We start from the raw sequence: 17,757 nt of genomic DNA, 5'->3' as shown, positions 1-17,757 counted from the left end.
TGGTTTCCATCGTTTGAACTTCTTTTATTGATAACCATTAGAGAATAAAATTTTATTGTTTTTTGATGCATTACAACACACTTTGTTGGTAGTGGTTGCACAAGGTTGATCATTAACTATACTAAATACTGCAACCTCCGAATTGCTGAGTTTTACACTGGTATTTCCTTTGTGGTGACGGGTGGCTCCTCTCTGAATACATAAAGTGGTCCGTTCAGTTTGTGGTTTTCATATTCCTTTGTTACTCTACCTACTGCTTTAAAATACATTCAAATAAAAAGAATTTCCTTGCAGTGAGTGCACACATACAACCACGAGGAGAGCTGAAACACCCTCGTGTTGAGAATAAATAAAATTGTGGGACTGAAGCTTGCTCCTTTGAGACTTTCTCAAAGACCCTTCAGTGGGGGTGTTTACACTCAACTGGACACAGGGGTTGGGGCAGGGGAGGGGAACAGGGGATGGCAACGTGACAATTTCATCTGCATATGATGTCACCCTTCCACAGATGCCTGTACAAAGGACCATGGAACACTGTGATGGGCAGTGCAGCCCTCAGGTTAGAATAAATAAGTTACCTGCTTGGAGTGGCATGCCACAGACACACTGTGACCAGAACTGGAAAGGACAGCGGATGTTTGTGGAAAAGATGGCGTGCACGCACTTGCACACACACACATACACACACACACAAAATAAATAAAAGTCCAAAACTTGGTCAGTGACAGCAACAGGACTGGGCTCCCTTGTTCATTTACGGTTCTTCCCACAAGCACCTCTATCTTTTCCTAGGGATAAACAGTGGTACACAGAGACCAAGGCTTGGGGGTGGGGTGGCTGGAGAGAAGATCTTGTTGAGACCACTCTGTCCTGAAACAGGAGGGCTGGATGTGGGGACAGTGACTGTCTGCATGAAGACCACATGGGTGCGAGCACAGGGGCCAGCCTCGGACATCACAGTAAGAACTGGAACCAGCAGAATGCCAAAGCCTTGTTGCTCCCGTGAACCAGGTGGCTATTACATTTGGTGGTGGTTCTTTTTCCTTCTACTGTTGACAAATCCCACCCACACCCTTTGCCCCCAGCCCCTTTCCTTTTAATCCTATTGCTAAAACTGTCTGGGGTCTGGTCTTAATTCGGTTGTGACCCCAGGCCCCCAAACTCTGCTGCAATCTCATTAGTGACTGGGCATGTTTGAAACTCATTTCAGTGTCCTGGAATCACAGAGAGAACACAGACTGTGACTTTCCATCTAGTACCATTACTTCCCTGCGTATAAAAAAAAAAAAAAAAAAAGGAAAAAAAGAGGACCTCACACGCAACAGACGGGGATGGCTGCACGGCGCAGGGGGAGCGTGAATACATTCTTTCAGGTCAGACGTTTGGCCTGACGACAGAACATCGAAGGATGATTCGGGTCGAAGGCATGGAAAGAAAAAAGTCACACCTCAAAAAAGCAGCGACTCTCCATTGAAGCAAGAGTGGTGGAAGGTCTTGAGGAAGCTGGGCCACCCAGAAGGAAGAGCGGCCCTGGCCTCCTGAAAGCTACATCAGCTGCGTGTGGCCGCGGAGGGGGGCCCCCGGTGCTCTGACCGGCGGGCGAGGTGAAGTGCCCAGCGACGCCGGCTGGCAGAGGCGCTGTGCCCCGGGCCGCGTGCCAGCTCACGATGCACAGCACTGGGAGCCAGCCACAAATTCACTGGTTTCCTATCCATGGGATAAGAACGCACTTGGGAGTTTCAGTGCTTCTCAAAGGAAAGAAGGAGAAAAGGACCTCCCCGGCTGCCCCTGCCCCCAGGCTAGCACAGGCGAAGTCCTGGTGACAGTGGTGACCGTGCTGGGGCGCCTCCCGTGGGATCGGGAGAGGGCAGGTGGACACGAGGTCTCCGAGTCCTATGTACACACTTACAAAGTCTCCGCTCTTCCCCCATTAGGCACGAGGTTGATTTGTCTAGCTCAAGAGGGGAGGGACAGAGGAGGAAAGAGGGAGAGTGCGCAGTGCAGGGGGGAAGAGAGGGAGGCAGGAGTAAGACGGCTCTCCTCCAGGGGAACGGCCCCCCTCCCATCCTCACCGTAAGCTAGTTTGTTTGGGGAGCTTAGCACCCATCAAGATGCCCGAGGTGAGAGTCACAGGGGCCTTCATCTGCATGCTGGACCCCACCATGGTGGGGAAGCTGCGGTTCCTCCGGATGCCACTGTTGAGCTGCAGCCCGCCGATGGCGCTGGTGACAGTGGGGCATCCGAGAGGCAGGCTCTCAGGGACCAGGCCTCCGGGGACGAGGGCCTGGGCCGGGCCCGGGGGCCCGCAGAGGAGTGGTCCCTGATCCTCAGTCAAGGTGGGGACGTGGGCTCGCCCTGAGTTCACCACTTTGGCCACGCCAAACCTCCTGACTTTGTCCACGAGGTTGAGGTTGGAGACAGACACGTCTGTCTGGCTCTCACTGCTCCGGACATTCTTCTTCTCCCTCACCTCCCTCAGGATGGAGCTGGCCGGCTTGGAGGCCAGGAAGTTGTCATAGGGAGGGCTCGTGCACTTGAACTCAAAGGAGGGCGGGGAGGACGTGGGTGTCTGCATAGGTGAGTTGGGGGGGGTGGAGGGGATCACGGCCATCCTCGGAGTGTAGGAGTGTAGGAGGGAGCCCCGGGCAGCCCTGTCCCAGCTCTGAGGATCGTACACGGCCGCAGAGATGCCCCGCTCCTTCAGCAGCCACACCAGCCCCAGAGACGTGCTCATGGTGGTCGTGGACTCCCGGATGTTGGTGAAGGACTCAGCCAGGCTCAGTCTGCGCGGAGTGCACGGGGTGGCCACCGGCGTGGACTTCAAGTGGCTGGCGCTGCCACAAGCTGGAGTTGGAGCCGAGTTAAGGCTGATGAGAAAAGACAAGAGGTCATTCATCCAGAAACGCCCACGAGCCCCAGGAAAAGGTCAGTGGCCAGTCTCCTGCAGGGGTGCAGGGAGGACTCCCCTAGCTCAGGTTCCCCAGATGCCTCCTTCCCTGCCTGCTCCTCCCTCATACCCAAGGCGGCCTGGGGTTCCCTGTGCCAGGGACAGAGTTTAAAGTTAACAAGCTGCACGTGATCCCCAGGGGCCAGGGATAACCTTCCTCCCCAGGTGAGGGAGGTCAGACTCGGGTTAGATGGCCAGTCAATATCACGCTCGGCGGTTAAGGAGAAGACCCAGGATTCGAGCCCAAGTCTGAATGACCCCAAAAATGCTGTGAGGGGCTTGCTTTCCCTACCAAATTTACTCAGATTTCAGGCATTCCTTCCTAATAACTGCTTTTCTGAGGCAAGGGGTTTACCAGGGACTATGGGATCTGAGCTCAGCACAGGAATGGCCTCCATGGAACGTCAGGTACAGACAGGGCCCTTAGGTGATGGGGAGGCTGAGGGTGTGTATCACGTCAGTGGAGGAGCCCAGCCTCCTGACTCCCACAATCATGCTCTTTCCTGTGTGCCATGCTATCCCTTAGCCCCTCTCCTGTGCCTGCCAATTCCACCCCAAGGAGGGGGGATGTGGGGTCAGAGGCAGCCATGTCAGGTATTCTCAGGCCTACATCTGTGGAGTGATCTAGAAAAGGCTCATGGGCTATACAGATCCTGTGTCACCAAAGGAAAGCTGTGAGATTCCTTCATCCACTCCTGTCATGTTGGGTGAGGACCTGTGATGTTCCAGAAGCTGGGGTCCAGCAGTAACGGGAGTTACAGCAGGATAATGTAACAGGGGATGTAGGGAGAAAGGCAGTGCTAACTGCTTGAAAACCAGGAAAGGCCCTCTCTTAACAACTGGTACAGGGCTGGGGCGAGGCTGCATAGGCACAGAGGCCCTTCACAGTGGCTGGATGAGCCACCAGGGGCAGAGCAGCACGTCCTCTCCTTGCAGTCTTATGAGACCTGCCGTGGGACCCACGCAAGGACATGGAGTAGCTGCAGGTGCCCCGTGGAGCAGGCCAGCTGGGTGGTTCCCAGGAGCTGTAGGACCCTCTGTCCCCAGCCTGGCCAGGGGAGGACAAAACACTAACTAGGGGAATGGGCAGGAGGGGGCCTCCTGCTGTGGGAGGGATGTTCCCAAGCAAGTGTGAGCTAAGGCATCATTTGGCTCCACACCCAGGTGACCTTGTGGCTGGCTGGTCAGCCCAGGGGGAGAAACCCAGGACAGGCCCATCTCACACAAGCTCAGGGGTGGGGATGCTGGAGGGTCAGGAGCACTCAGAGAAACACAAGATTAGCAGACACAGCAGATTCCTAAGGTTAAAAAGTGGATTCTTCAACAGGCACACGTGGGATTCTACAAAACCAGTCTACAAGCAAAAGAGGGCAAAAACACACTGGACTTCAAGTCTTGTTTGCAGGGCCATTCTTGGGGAGATCTCTGATTTTGTTTCAAGTGTCATTCTTTCACAGTCAGGCAAAAAGCCTTCTCTTGCTACTGACTGCCAGGCCTTTTCGGTCCCTGACAAGAGATGGGGACAGATGTGCATTCAGAGTCCTCTGGCTTCCAGTGGAAGAGCACCCAGCACCAGCCTCTCCCAAGAGACACCCTACTGCACGGTAAGAACATTGAACTCTTCCAACACAGAGCCACGGGGTGGGGGCGGGGGGCAGGTTCTCCGGTGGCAGGAAGGGAGACAGAGAAGACCAGCCCAAACTTAGAATCCCCTTCTGCTGAGGACTTCCGTTAGGCCTTATTAGTGCTGGCACTCGGCTCCACTGAGCATTTAGAGGGGTTAGGGGTATCCACTGTCAAGGCCCATATTAGCCAGGCACAACCACAGAGACACATCCACGCCTAAGTCCTGGGTTAGTGGCGGCCACACGTGCACACATAGCTCCCTTCCAGGGGGCCCTGCCAGGGCAGGCACCACTGGCGGTGTGCTCACCCCCTGCCTTGCCCGTGGGCTCACTCTCTGCCCTACATCTCCTCTCAGCTCAACAGGGTATAGGGCCGCTTCGTCGTCCTCCTCACATGACCTGCGGAGAATTATTCATAGTTTAAGGTGTTCCCTGGGGCATCTGCTCCCTTGGAGCTGGCCTCCTTGCCTCCCCCCCTTTCTGCTTTACCTTCCATTCACCCCAGCATGTTGCTCAACTGCACAGCCAATGGCTGAGGGGGCTGCTTTGCCATGGGGAGGGAGACAGTTTTCCCTTTCACTGGGAGCCATGGAAGGCCTGCGCTCAAGCCAGGCCGACCACCCTCATGCCACACAAGTCCTCCTGCCAGGTGGTGTCAACCTCCAGCACTTCTGGAAGGCACCAAAGGGAAGTGGACTGTGCAGGGCACAGGGCTCAGTCTTTAAGTGTTATCATGTCAGCCATTCTCATGTGGCCGTGGGGCATGGTTCCTGGGGTCTATTCCAGAGGCACAAGGGATTCCACAGGGCTCAGTAACTCTATTCTGGGAAGGAACATCATGCTCTACTGACAAACTTGAGGGCAAAATGCCAACAAACTTGGCCTCACGACCTGGGGTAGCGTCATCTTCACCTGGAGAAGGCGGCACCTGAGAATCTTCTGTGGCCAATGGAAAAGGCAACTCTAATTACATCCAGCTCTCTCTATCTGTGGTGGATCTCAATCAACAGAGGCCTCAATTCGAGAGTAAAGATGGGACCCCCAGCCAGGTGACGGCAAGTGCTACGAGACGACTAAGCTGGCCAGAGTTGGTTTAGAATGAGCCTCTTTCCTTGACTTTTCTTGATCGTAAGTCCTGCAGGAAGTGCCCCAACCTCATTCCATCCTTACCCACCCCAGGGCTGGGGTCCCTTACCTTGGCGTGACCCGCGTGAGCTCATCTGAAGGATGCAGGATGCGGCATGTGGTGAAGGTGAAGGTGGAGTTGGTCTGTGACATGCACTTCCCAGGGTGGTGTGCTAAATGGGGAGGGGGAGGAACAGAACATATTCCTTGCATCCAAGTAAACCCATGAGAAGAGTCAAATTCCAGCATGGCTCTCGACAGATGTTAGAAGTGATGAGCTACCTTGTTAATGGATCTGGGCCAGGAAGGTGTAAGGCAAACGTTCTGGATCGAAGGTGGCCTTTCAAAACTAACCACACTTTTGAGCACTGCCGTGCAGTGCATTGAATTCCAGCTTCCGACCCAATCCAGACAGGGTTCCCCATCAGCGTGCTTTGGCCAGTAGTGGATCCAGTTTGAGCAGCTAATGAGCCCTTGGGGATAATTGGATTTCCCTCCTAGGGGTCAGAATCGGCTTCTTTCTTGTGGTGCTGCACACGTCTTTGCATTGGCAAACAGGTGCCGAGTTCTGCCAAGGAGACGGGAGAGGCACGGGGTGGGGAGGGGCCTTGCTGCCTGGAAACAGGGCAAGGCCCACATGGCTCCCTTTCCAGATTACACGAAAAGGGGCTTGGGGAAGCTGGTTCCACTACTGTCTATCTGTGGAGGGCAGGGGGGCGGGAAGATGAGGCTTCAGCTGCCTCAGCAACAGAGGGGTAAGACTCTCAGAGCCTGGGACTGTCTTCAGCTCCAGGATCAGGTGTGGTCTGATGCACTCAAACCCGTGCAGTCCCTGTCTCCCAGGCCACTTTCTTGCCATCTCCAGGATGTCTAACTTCTCACAAGAATAAGACAGCAACAAGCTGTACTCAGTTTATTTCCTTTTAAAGCTCTGAAGAGCTGTTAAGGCAGCTGAAGACTATGATTTGGTGCAGAGTAAATCACAGAAGCGTTAGGACCATGCATCAGAAAGCTGGCGAATAGCAGAGTAATGAGTGATAGAGTCTATGGGAGACATCATGATTGTAGAGGTCACCCTCATTCATAACTCAAATGCAAAAAAAAAAAAAAAAAGAAGAAGAAAAAAAAGGGGGGGGAAACGGGGGGAAGATGCTGCTCTGAATAGCATGCAGGTGAGGTACTGGGACAACCCCCCACCCTTCCCGTCCCACCACCCCTGCAGCAGCTCAGCCCCCAGAGACCTCTTGGGGGGAAACACATTTGGTTCTCAGATGCCATGAGCACTCTGAAGATTCAGAAGGCTGGGAACTAGAATCTTCTGGCTCGTTAAGGCAAGTTTTCTCTTGGATTTGACAAAAAGGAAAACAAATCAGAAGTGATTGGTGCCCCAAACCTACAGATCCACACACAGCTGTGTCTTTAAAAAAACAAAAACAAAAAGCCCCAGAAACCAAATGCAACAAAATATGCTGGAGACAGGTAGGCTGAAGGCAGGCAGGACAAAGTCAGAGCACAAAAATGGTGGCAGTGACTAGAAGACCAATGTAAGACTGCTTTGCCCCAATTATGATGGTCCAACCCATGTCTCTGGGCCCAGGCAGGTGCCTATGGCCCCTGGCGTGGCAGCCAGCACCCCAGCCACCAGAGCAAACTCTCAAGCACAGGGAGCGCCAGGCAGAGCAGGAATGGGGGGAAAAAAAAACCACACATGAAAACAGCCTTTATGAATCTTTTGCATCTCAACCAATAAATGTGATGGCTTAGGAAAGTGAGTAACTGGAAAACTGCTGCAAACAAAATGAAAATGGAATAAGCTATGAAGAAAAAGGCAACCGAACAATCACGATTCTCTGACTGCAATCAGGTCTAGAAACAAAAGCAACAAAAAGCCTGAGAGAAGCATCCCAAATAACAAGCAGGAGGGAGTATTTGGGGGAGAGAAAGGGAAGAAAAATGCAGTAAAGAGAGGTAACTAAGACAAAACAGTGGAAGAGAGAATCTTAAAAAAAAAAAATAAATCAAAAGCAAGGCTGGATTTAAAATTAGAAGTGTGTCCCCATTTAAACACATGGCCAGAATATCAAATCAAAAGGTCACACACAGGTCCACTCCTCCTCCACCCCATCACATATTGGATCTTCAATTGCAACAGGTAGCGCGAGATGGACACTTTAGAGACACGGTGGCATCAGCAGAAGCGAAACCCATCTGACGAGAATGGGTTCAGGGGATAGGAAAAGGCTGCTAAAATTCAGAAGTCATCATTCCCCAGAAGCAATGGAGAAGAAGATCAACAGGAATCAAAAGTGCCAAGCCAGAGGTTCGGCCCCTCCCCAATACCACTGGGACGCCTGGCCCTCCAGCTCTCCGCGCGTCACCACTGCCCGCCGGGCTGCTGCAGCACTTCCCTTCCTTGGGACACAACACAGAGACAGTGAGTCGCCTGAGGCCCCTTGTACTTGCCTCGGAGCAGCTAGCAGGCTGGTTCCTAAAGCCCTGCCTGCAGGAGTGAGCAGTTTCTCAAAGGGTGCATCCTCCTCCGCAGGGACAGGAGGCTGGGGTGGAGGCTCATTAGTTCCCTGTCCCGACAGCGACAGTGCAAGGATGCCCTGCCTCAGGCGCTGTGCGTCCACCTCCTGCTGCCCCCTGGGAGGGACAGTTTCTTGGATCCACTGCTCCAGCTTCCTACTTCAGACCTTTTCCTTAGTCTGGAATGTGTAGGGGGAGGGCAGGGGGGGCTCACAGTGTTGCGAGGAGAGAGCATTACACGGGTTAGAGTATTCACACTGAAAAGGGCTCCATCAAGCATCCTCTAATCCTTCATTGTTTTTAATTTATAACCTCTTCCACCAGGTTCTGACACCTATACAAGATCCTAATCTATCAAAGAGAACCTATAAACTTAGTTAATCCTCAATCATTCAAGATCGTCTGTGTTGGTGAACCACATACAGGTGGCTAGCCTGCAATTTTTTTTTTTTTTCCTGGAAACAGGCTGTGTGTGCAGGCACACCCCTTGGCTAGCTGCAGGTGGCAGCATACGAGGGCTTTCTAAGGGCGAGGGTCACCCTGCTCCCTTGCTCTCCGATCTGATCCTGTGGGCCTTCTGCCTAGAATAGGTGCACTTGGTAAATTGTTCTGCTTGGCTGTGCTCCTCTGGGTGCAGGGGGGGAGGGTGGGGGCACAGGGTGCCCAAGACTGACTGCAAACTGGGTACTTGAGATCCTAAAGCTGCAACCAGTGAAGGTGGGTGCCCTGACAGGGCACACAGTATCCAGTGAGCTGGGGCTTCCTCCCTGGGTGGCCCTGAGTCTACACTATGGGGTACCTGCAAGCATGCTATGCGGGTCTAGGTCATGGCTGCTCAGTGGAATGTTCAGGCCTCCAGGGAACATGGCCAGGAAAGCCCACTGCTCTCCCCAGGGCCCCTTGCTCTAATTATGAGGAGGGAAAAGGAGCACAGACAAGGCTGGGATGCTCTGGTGGGGACCCAAAGCATCACCTAGACTCTGCCAGTCTCCCATCCACATGATGGGATTTGTAGACACCAACTCATGCATTTTAGTCCATTCAAACCACCTTTCCTTTTCCTATCCACAGGGAAGGGAGACTGGTACTGTGCTGGGAGGAGTAACTTGCCCCTCTGAAGGCCATCATGGCACCCAGCCCTTAAAAGAGCCCTCACATGAGCCGACATAGATGCCAAAAATATATACCTGCATCTAGAGGTTTCTAAGGGGAGTTGCAAAATACACACCTGTACAACAATGCTTTCAAGGGGATTTCTGAGGATGGAGAAACCTAGCATGCCACACACCCAACCTATTTCTATTTATTTTTTTTGCTAACACAAATAATTTCTTAAAAATAAAAATTACAAATGCATCTCCAAATCTTGAAAAAAGAGTACTGTCTTTGGGATGCACTGAATGCTTCCCATGTTCTCTTCCCCCTCCTCATGCCAAGTGGCCAGATCTGTGTAAAATGAACCAAATGCCCCTGACAAATTTCCTTTTCTTAACTTCAACACCTAGTGTGAAGCTGCTGTCACATGATTTGGATCTGCTTTGCAATTTCTATAAACTCATTAGCAACCCCCCCCACACACACACACACCTTCACTCTCTCCCCCTCCTGCCCCCTACAGTCCAGTGGCTGCCACCACATCAACAGGGATGCCCACAGGCCCACCTTTTTCTCTGCAAGCAAAACAGAACCCACTGGCCATCTAGTTTATGGGTGTGGCTTGAACTAAGAGCATCTGTACCTTTTCTTGGTGCTTTTTGTTTTGACCTTTTTACTAGTTTCTAATGACTTTGTTACTTTTTTTGTTCAAAGAGTAATCACGTTGTGTGTTTATGGGGGGTGGGGAGGACAAGGGGGGTCTTTGCCTGTCAGATACTTGTCCATTATAAAAAGGCAAAAGCAATGCTTTTGAATTCTTCCTTAAAGACCAAAATGTCAGAACACAGAAAAATCCTTTAAAAGACTTTTTCTGTCACTTTAAAAAAAAAAGATTATTTATTAATGAGAGACACTCAGAGAGAGGCAGAGACAGGCTGAGAGAGAAGCAGGCTCCCCACATGGAGCTCAATGTGAGAATCCCAGGATCCCGGGATCATGACCTTAGCCAAAGGCAGATGCTCAACCACTGGGCCACCCAGGTGTCCCTCTGTCACTTCTTTATATTACTCTGCCCATGAATTTTTCTGGGGAAAAAAAAAGTTCCGTGACGAGTGCATATGGGCAAAGCTCCACAGAGCCTTTGTGTGCCTACGGCTTCACCATTAATATCAATACTGTGTCTGGGCTTCACGCTGCTCTAACAAGTGTTTTCCTCTGGGGGATGAGGAATCAAGAACAGTTTCTGATAAAGTAGCATAATTTTCTCCCTTTAAAAAAAAATAAGGGTGCCTGGGTGACCCAGTCAGTTAAACACCTGCCTTTGGCTCAGGTCATGATCTCGGGGTCCTAGGATCGAGTGCCTATCTGGCTCCCTGCCCAGTGGGAGTCTGCTTCTCCCTCTCCTTTGGCTCCTCTCTGCCCCAGCTCGTGCTCTAACTCTCTCTCTTGCTTGCGCTCACTCTCCCCGCCAAATAAATAAAATCTTAAAAAAAAAAAAAAAAGTGTTTTTAAGCCAAACAGTGTTACAGTGTGGTATTTTTTAACCTTTAGTTCCAGGCTTAACATGGACTTGCTAACTCTCTTTCTCTGCCTTTTGAACATTTCTTCAACACAGCCCTCATCTGGTCCTACAGCTTGACAGGGACCTCCGAGCCCCTGATGCAGACACAGACCTGCAGGCACTGGGAGGTTTCTATCATAGAGATTTTTGAAACACATAACATCTTTTTCTGGTTTCTGTACAACTTATTTTTGGTTCTTGCAAAATTAAAATAATTAAGTCAATTTTTCCCACTGTGCCAAGCTGTCTACTCCCTGTTTCATCTAAGTAGTATGTAATTTAACAGATGAACAATCTAACAGCATCGTGCAGAAAAGGACAAAAATTCCCACAAGTGGCCACTAAAATATCTTCTGGAGAAAAAGGGATTCTTTAAGAATGTGGTTGAAATGTAAAAGGGGCAAAATGCAAAAGATCCTTTGGATGCTAACAAAGCTGAACCCCTACCTATACCCTGATCTCTTGTCCCTCCTTCTGTGGCAGACGCCCACCGGTGGGAGAGCTGGCCTGGCTAAGCTAAGACCCATTCGTGCTAAGTGCCTTCCACACCAGTTCAGGAGTGTGCTTCCCCACCCGCCTCTAGGCAGTACCACTGGAGAGCTCACTCACTGGTCAACACCCACCCCAGGGCTCCCTCCTACACAGACAAGAGTCAGCCACCTGTGCACACTCCTCAGCGGTCCATGCAGGTGCTCCTAGAGGAGCTTAGGGTCCTCCTATGGGTTTTCAGAGGTGAAGATGCCATCAAAAAAGCATTCCAGGAGAGCAGGCTCATTCAGGAAAGTGTAAGCAAGGTGGACTCCAATTGTTGGTTTGGGAGGAGTGAATGACCTCTCTTCATTCATTTTTCTACTTCCAGGTTGCAGCTCTCCTGTTTTGCTCTGGTTTTATAGGTATCCTGATGCAAGGGCACAGGGGCTTCCCTTAGCACTGCCGAACACAGGTGGGTGTGAGCAGACCATCTGCCCTGTCCACAAGGACCAAACTCTTATAACTGCTCCAGAACAAAGGCTGGGTTGGAAAGTCTTCCCACCAGAGTGGGAATGTATTGTCAGCTCTCTCTGCGGAGACAAAAGGGAACCTTCCAGGGTGCCTGGGTGGCTCAGCGGTTGAGCATCTGCCTTCAGCTCAGATCATGATCGCAGGGTCCTGGGATCAAGTCCTGCATTAGGCTCCTCACAGGGAGCCTGCTTCTTCTCTCTCTGCCTCTCTCTGTGTCTCTCATGAATAAATAACATCTTAAAAAAAAAAAAAAAAAAAAGGAACCTTCCTACACCTGAGGATCTGTGAATTGAAGGGAATTTTCCTTTCCTTCCAGACCTGTCAGGCCCCCATGTCCAATCTCCCTCAGGACCCACCTGGGACCTGGGACAGAAAGGATAGCACTGGGCTATGGGGCTCTGCTCAAACCTGCTCCTGGCCTGCATAGGCACTGAGGTAATACGCAGCTGGCCCAACTGCCCCTCTGGCTCCTTTCCCCTATGTGCTCTTCCTTCTCTGGCCTTGCTCAGCAGCCACCACTGAAGAGAACCTGGACCTAAGCATCAAGTAAGAAAGCTTCAAAGGAGCTAATTCCTGGCCTTTGCCTGGGGTGCTGGGGGAGTAGGGGGAGGGGAATGGTTCCACATGCTGTAGCTTCAGGGGATTTTTCAAGGACTGTTTGACCAAATGTGATTTTTGCTTTCAGCACTCATTTTTGCACCTCAGCCCCAATGATGACATTGCAGGGCCACTGCCAGACAGGCACCGTGACTGGTATGAGCCTGCTTCAGGTCCCCCCACCCAAGTGGCCTTCATGTGTATGAGTATGAAAATAAACTGACCTTCACTTTCTTCTATGTTGCTCTAATCCTATTTCTTTCTCCCCTTTAAGGATCACATGGCATCCCAAAAAATTCAGCTAAACTGTCCAACCATCTCCCAACTTAACTGCATGACTTTAAAACTCTGATCTTAATCCTATCCTGCATGCTGACTCTTTCCTACACATAAATACTTAAAATGCAGAACATGGACAGTACAATAACTCATTCTGATACACTGCACTTTCTATATGAGTTAATACATAAAACATCACTGAAAAAGTAAAACTATAATCTAAAAATTGTTTTAAACAATCCATTTTAATCATCTAAATTATTTACAAATATAAAAACAGGAATCATGCTTTTTAAGACAGGGGATTATAAAAATCAGCAAAGAGTGATACAATACATTAAAATGTATTAATAAATTTTTTTCAGTACCCAGAACTCTTTCACCATGAGCTAACAGGTGCTAGATAACAGGTCTCCCCAGTTTCCTTCCAAAGTATCAGTTGTAAGAAAAAAAGGCTAAACCTCTGCCTTCAGAGTTTGTCCTTACTCAGTATTTCCAGGTGGTAGCCCCCAGAACTGTGCTGTCCGGCAACAGAAAAGCCTAAGCATCAAGGGTGAACCAAGGCAGGGACCAGACTAGCCTGAGTATAAATCTCAAGACAGACAATGCCCCAGTCCTTCCTGCTGAAGCTCATCTATTTACCTGTGGCTTCAAGACTGTGTATATAATGCCACTTGGAGCCTCTGGGGTGATTTACTTTGAGTGACATGTTTCTTACCTTCTAGTCATCAAAAGGGTCCTGTTACTCCCAATAGGGCAAAAAGAGCCAAATCACTGTTGGCACTGATCCCCTCAGCACTGAGCTTTTAACAAGTCTGACCTAGAAGACAAGCCCAAAAGAACTCTGGTCTAAATGATCAGGCCTTGCCTGAGTTACTTTCAGCAATCTATAGAACTCTTTTTGATTGCATACTTCCAACGTGGGATCCCTCTAAGTTTCAACTCTATAGATTTGTATGCCTCTCCTCAAAGTTGCCGGGATGAGTTTGCTGCAGGTTTGAGGAAGGAGGAAAGAAGCAATAAACACATCTTTGTTTATGGTAAGGAAAGTGGTCAGGACTTCTGTCATTCTGGTCCCTTCTCTCCCTCTGACCTCTGAGAGAAGTTCTTAGCTAACTTCATGGTAAGTTTTATTCCTTCTGTACAACTTCTTGAAGACACACCTCATAGCGCTTCTTTAAAGTTCTAGTCTTTACCTTCTGGTCCACCTGCAGGACTGCAGGGAGGGGTCATCACACCTGACATGATTCCTACCCTTTCGGCCACCAAACTCAGCAGACACTGGGTTTCCTGGACCACTGTCTGCCTTCCTGAAGGACAGTGGTGCTGAGAACAAGGGGAAATAACAATACCATGGCTGGTCTCCCTCTTTTCAGTGCAAAGATATTAAATAAGAAACATTTTCATTCCATTGCAAGCTTACTCTGGCAACTTAATTGCTAAAGACTAAATAAATAAACCATAAACTTATGGGCTAAATCAATTCTTTTTACTTGGTGATATCTTTAAAGTTTATGTCAAAGGAAACAGAAACATTGGATTCAAATTAAGTCCCTTGGCCCAGGCACCCGGACCTAGCCTGGGAAGTGCCATCATGTACCTCGGCTCTCTTGCCCTGTACTTCATGGGAGCACTGTGACCTCCATGGATGAAAGTTCTGAATCACAAAGATACAGGTCCTCTCAAATCTAGTAACTCTGGGATGCCCTCAGGATGACGACCATTGGGTGAATTCATCTTTTTCAGAGTCTCTGCCCTGATTTCACAAGAGAGCCTCCTCATCTTCTTACCACTGTAGTGTATGTGTGTGTGTGGGGGGTGGGGGCAGGCAGGAAGTCTGGGGCAAATAGTAATGACATGACCCCCCTGTGGTCCCCGGGCCCTGAGCCCAAAGCATTTCACCCTAGTGATGCCTAGAGTATAATTCTGCAAACTCATGGTCATATCTTTAATGGGGCAGCAGGGGTGGGTAACCAGCTGGAGCTCTTCTCCAGATTTATCTGGGGTCCTGTCTCTGGAAAACCTTACTGACATTCCCCTCGGGTTTGTTGGGTCAAAGAGCTTTGCTAAAACACTTCTGAAAAATCCACTTTGAACACATGTATAAGCTGGAAAGAAGTTCCTTCATTGAAGTTAGAAACGTGAAAAGGCTGATCTATCCCTGTGTTGTCTGGAAATCCTGAACACTTTCCAGCCTTCCTCCTATTTCGATGCTCCTCATAGGTAACAGATTCTCTCACTCACCATCTGAGTGATCCAGCACTCCTGATTTCCCCTTAAAATGCCCAACCCTACTCAGCTCAGTTTGGAAATCACTGCGGGACTCAGGAATCTGCCCCCCACCCCAGACTCGGGGAGACACCCGCAGCAGGAACAGAGGAGCTGATGTACGAGGCAGGCTGGGAGGCAACAATCCACTTCTGTTTAGCAGCCTTTCCTGCTCTCCCATCAGGAGACCCACTGGGCCATCACCTCCAAGACGGGCAGAGAGCTACACCCATTCACTACAAAAAGGAGGCACTGGACTCTTCATTAAAAAAACAAAACTGCACGATGGGAATACTTTCATCATCACCCACACAGACGAGCGGAAGCTACAGACAGAGAGCCACTACGGATGGTACTCGGAACAGAGGTGAGAATGGCCCAGAACTTGGCCTCTGCTAAAGGTGCCAGGTTTACAGGACCTATTGCGGTGCCCTCACCAGACCCCTCCTCCTCCTCCTCCTCCTCCTCCTTCTCGGCCGCTGGCGGCTCTTGCATCTCCTCGGGGAAAGCCTGAGGCCGGCGTGGGTAACTTCTGCTGCCTGAGACAGTCACACGTGCTCGGGACCCCTCACCTGAGGTCTCTGGGTGCTGAACTGGCGTGGAGGTAGCTAGGCCCGGGAGGGAAATGTGGTCACCTGTGTCGTCTTCTTCAAAGTCGTTAAGGCAGTACACTTCGTCCAGGTCAACATCCAGTGTCCGGAAGCCTTTGGTGACCACACCGGGCCGGGGGTCCAGGATGCCCCCGAGGTGGGGCTGAGCCAGCTGCTGCCAGTGGTGAAGGGTGGCGGAGCCTTGCAGGAGAAAGGGCAGGTGGGGGGCAGGTGGGGGATGGGGGGGACAGGGAGAAGAGAGGGTTAGGATGGAAGTCTAAGCCGATGGCTGTCACCACCCTTGGAGTGTGGAAGCTGACCCCTGGCAGGCCCTGAGCCTGGTGGGTGAACTCTGGTGGGGACACTGATGGAGTAGCCCTGGCCCTGGCTACTGTGCCCCTGAGTCATCACAGGGGCTGATGACTCGCCACGCCTGGGAGGGACACTAAGTCAAGGAATCAAAAACTCATCTTTTCACAAAGTAAAACTCATGCCATATGGTGTGGCAAATTTGGTGACAAACTTTTTTAGCCGAGTGATGTCAATCCCCAGATCCAACACCCCATCAATCATAGGAACAGAGAGGAAAAATGAGCAAGACAAGTTCAAAACAGGGTGCCTACGTCCTGATTCTGTGCCAAGTGCCTGCTGCTGGGGCCAGGTGAGACGTGAGCAGAGGCAGAGCAAGACAATGTTGTATGCACCCTGGGACACATAACAAGAGAAAAGTAAAAGGAAACTGGAGTAGCACACAGGGGTAAGCCGTAGACATGACCTTTGCCTCCTTTACTTATTAGGGTTTTGGCCTTCTGCCAGCATCCCAAACCCTGCAGGTTTAGGAGAAGGCATGATGCTACCCGGGTGTGATTGGCGAGCACATGAAGTCCACACAGATCTCCTCAGTGACACCAGACCCCGAGACTCAGATGACATTCACGCAAGGTCTGTAATAACACCGGAGAGGTGTCCCTGAGGACCTCGTGGGTATCACGGACACTCACAAAGAGAGGTGTTCCAGGAATGAGTATGCTTAGCAAACCTGGGTTGAGAAGCAGAAGTACTGAGGAGCGTCCAGAGCCTTCAGTATGTTGCATGTCCTGGGATTCTGTACAATCCATTTGCCAGAGCAACTCTTCTTCCCTTTGGGACATTTCTTATACCTCACATGGCCCATGAGCCTAGGTGTCTATCCCCGTTCTACAGGTGAATTACTTAGCCACACAGATGAACACTCTACACTCATGAGTGAGACTCTGAGAGCGATTCTCAGGTGTGGGAAAGAAGGAGCCTTCCGCACAAATGCCTCCCAGTTACCACTGGTTTATGAAGACTGTCCTCTGTAGGGCAGACAAGAACCCCTCCAGGGCATGTCAGAAAGGGGGGGCCAGGGGAGCCAGGGATGCCAGGAGCTGGCAGCTCAGGAGTCAACAGAAAAGAGAAGGGAATGGTGGCAGGCGTTGGGGTCAGGGACATGAACTAGATGCAGAGAACCCCCTCAATGGGCGCTCTGGATGCTCTGGTGTGCCCAGTGAGCGTGCTATCCTCCAAATACTGTCAGGAAGGAAGTTTCTGGGAAGCAAGCTCAGCCAACGAGTCTTGAAAGGATTTTGGAAGTGGGCAATCTCACATTCACTTTATAGAGAAATGTTGTACACACCGCCAATATATGTTTAGGGAAGTCCCAACATACCCACTTGGAGGTCTGTCCCAGGTTTAAGTGTGCACAAGTACAACGGCAACCTACTTAACCTGAATCTATTGCATATAAGTAGAAAAATATTCTAAATACAAAAGAAACGAGATAATAAGAGGGTAACTATGACAAAAGAGCATCACAAGCCTGTTCTCTCACTAGATGCTAAGATACATCTAGAGCAATAATTCTCATCTAGGGATGGTTTTGCCCCAAACAGGACATTTGATAAACAGATGGAGACTTTTTGGGTTGTCACAACTGTGGGGAAACAGGGCACTCCCTGTTCAATGCCTAATGGCATTGAATGGGTGGGGCCAGGGATCAACAACTCCCAGCACCCAATGAGGGGACTGAGGTTCACTGAACTTAATTTTCCAAAGTCCCTGCGTCATGGTGGCAGAGCCAGGGTTCCATGCCCAAGGCCAGGTTCTTTTCGTAAGCTC

The 17,757-nt window shown here is 50.6% G+C and overlaps 1 protein-coding gene across 11 annotated transcripts in view; it reads right to left on the bottom strand.

The window, feature by feature from the left end:
- TRAK1 (trafficking kinesin protein 1) overlaps positions 1-17,757 on the bottom strand; it is a 123,581-nt gene continuing 105,824 nt past the window's right edge. For 3 of the 11 annotated variants that reach the window (XM_041734219.1, XM_041734215.1, XM_041734214.1), the window contains 3 exons: positions 15,466-15,819; positions 5,768-5,870; positions 1-2,867 (listed from right to left, as the gene is read on the bottom strand). In XM_041734219.1, the coding sequence (XP_041590153.1) occupies positions 2,069-2,867; positions 5,768-5,870; positions 15,466-15,819 (1,256 nt within the window). In that variant the 3' untranslated portion in view covers positions 1-2,068. Of the gene's footprint in view, positions 2,868-4,880; positions 4,972-5,767; positions 5,871-15,465; positions 15,820-17,757 lie in introns of all 11 variants that reach the window. The other 8 variants (XM_041734221.1, XM_041734217.1, XM_041734216.1 and 5 more) reach the window with 4 other exon arrangements.

Source organism: Vulpes lagopus, chromosome 19, assembly GCF_018345385.1.
Source record: "Vulpes lagopus strain Blue_001 chromosome 19, ASM1834538v1, whole genome shotgun sequence".
NCBI classification, from domain to species: Eukaryota; Metazoa; Chordata; class Mammalia; order Carnivora; family Canidae; genus Vulpes; species Vulpes lagopus.
The sequence above is the reverse complement of the archived record's forward strand: the minus strand, read 5'-3'. Positions and strand labels throughout refer to the sequence as shown.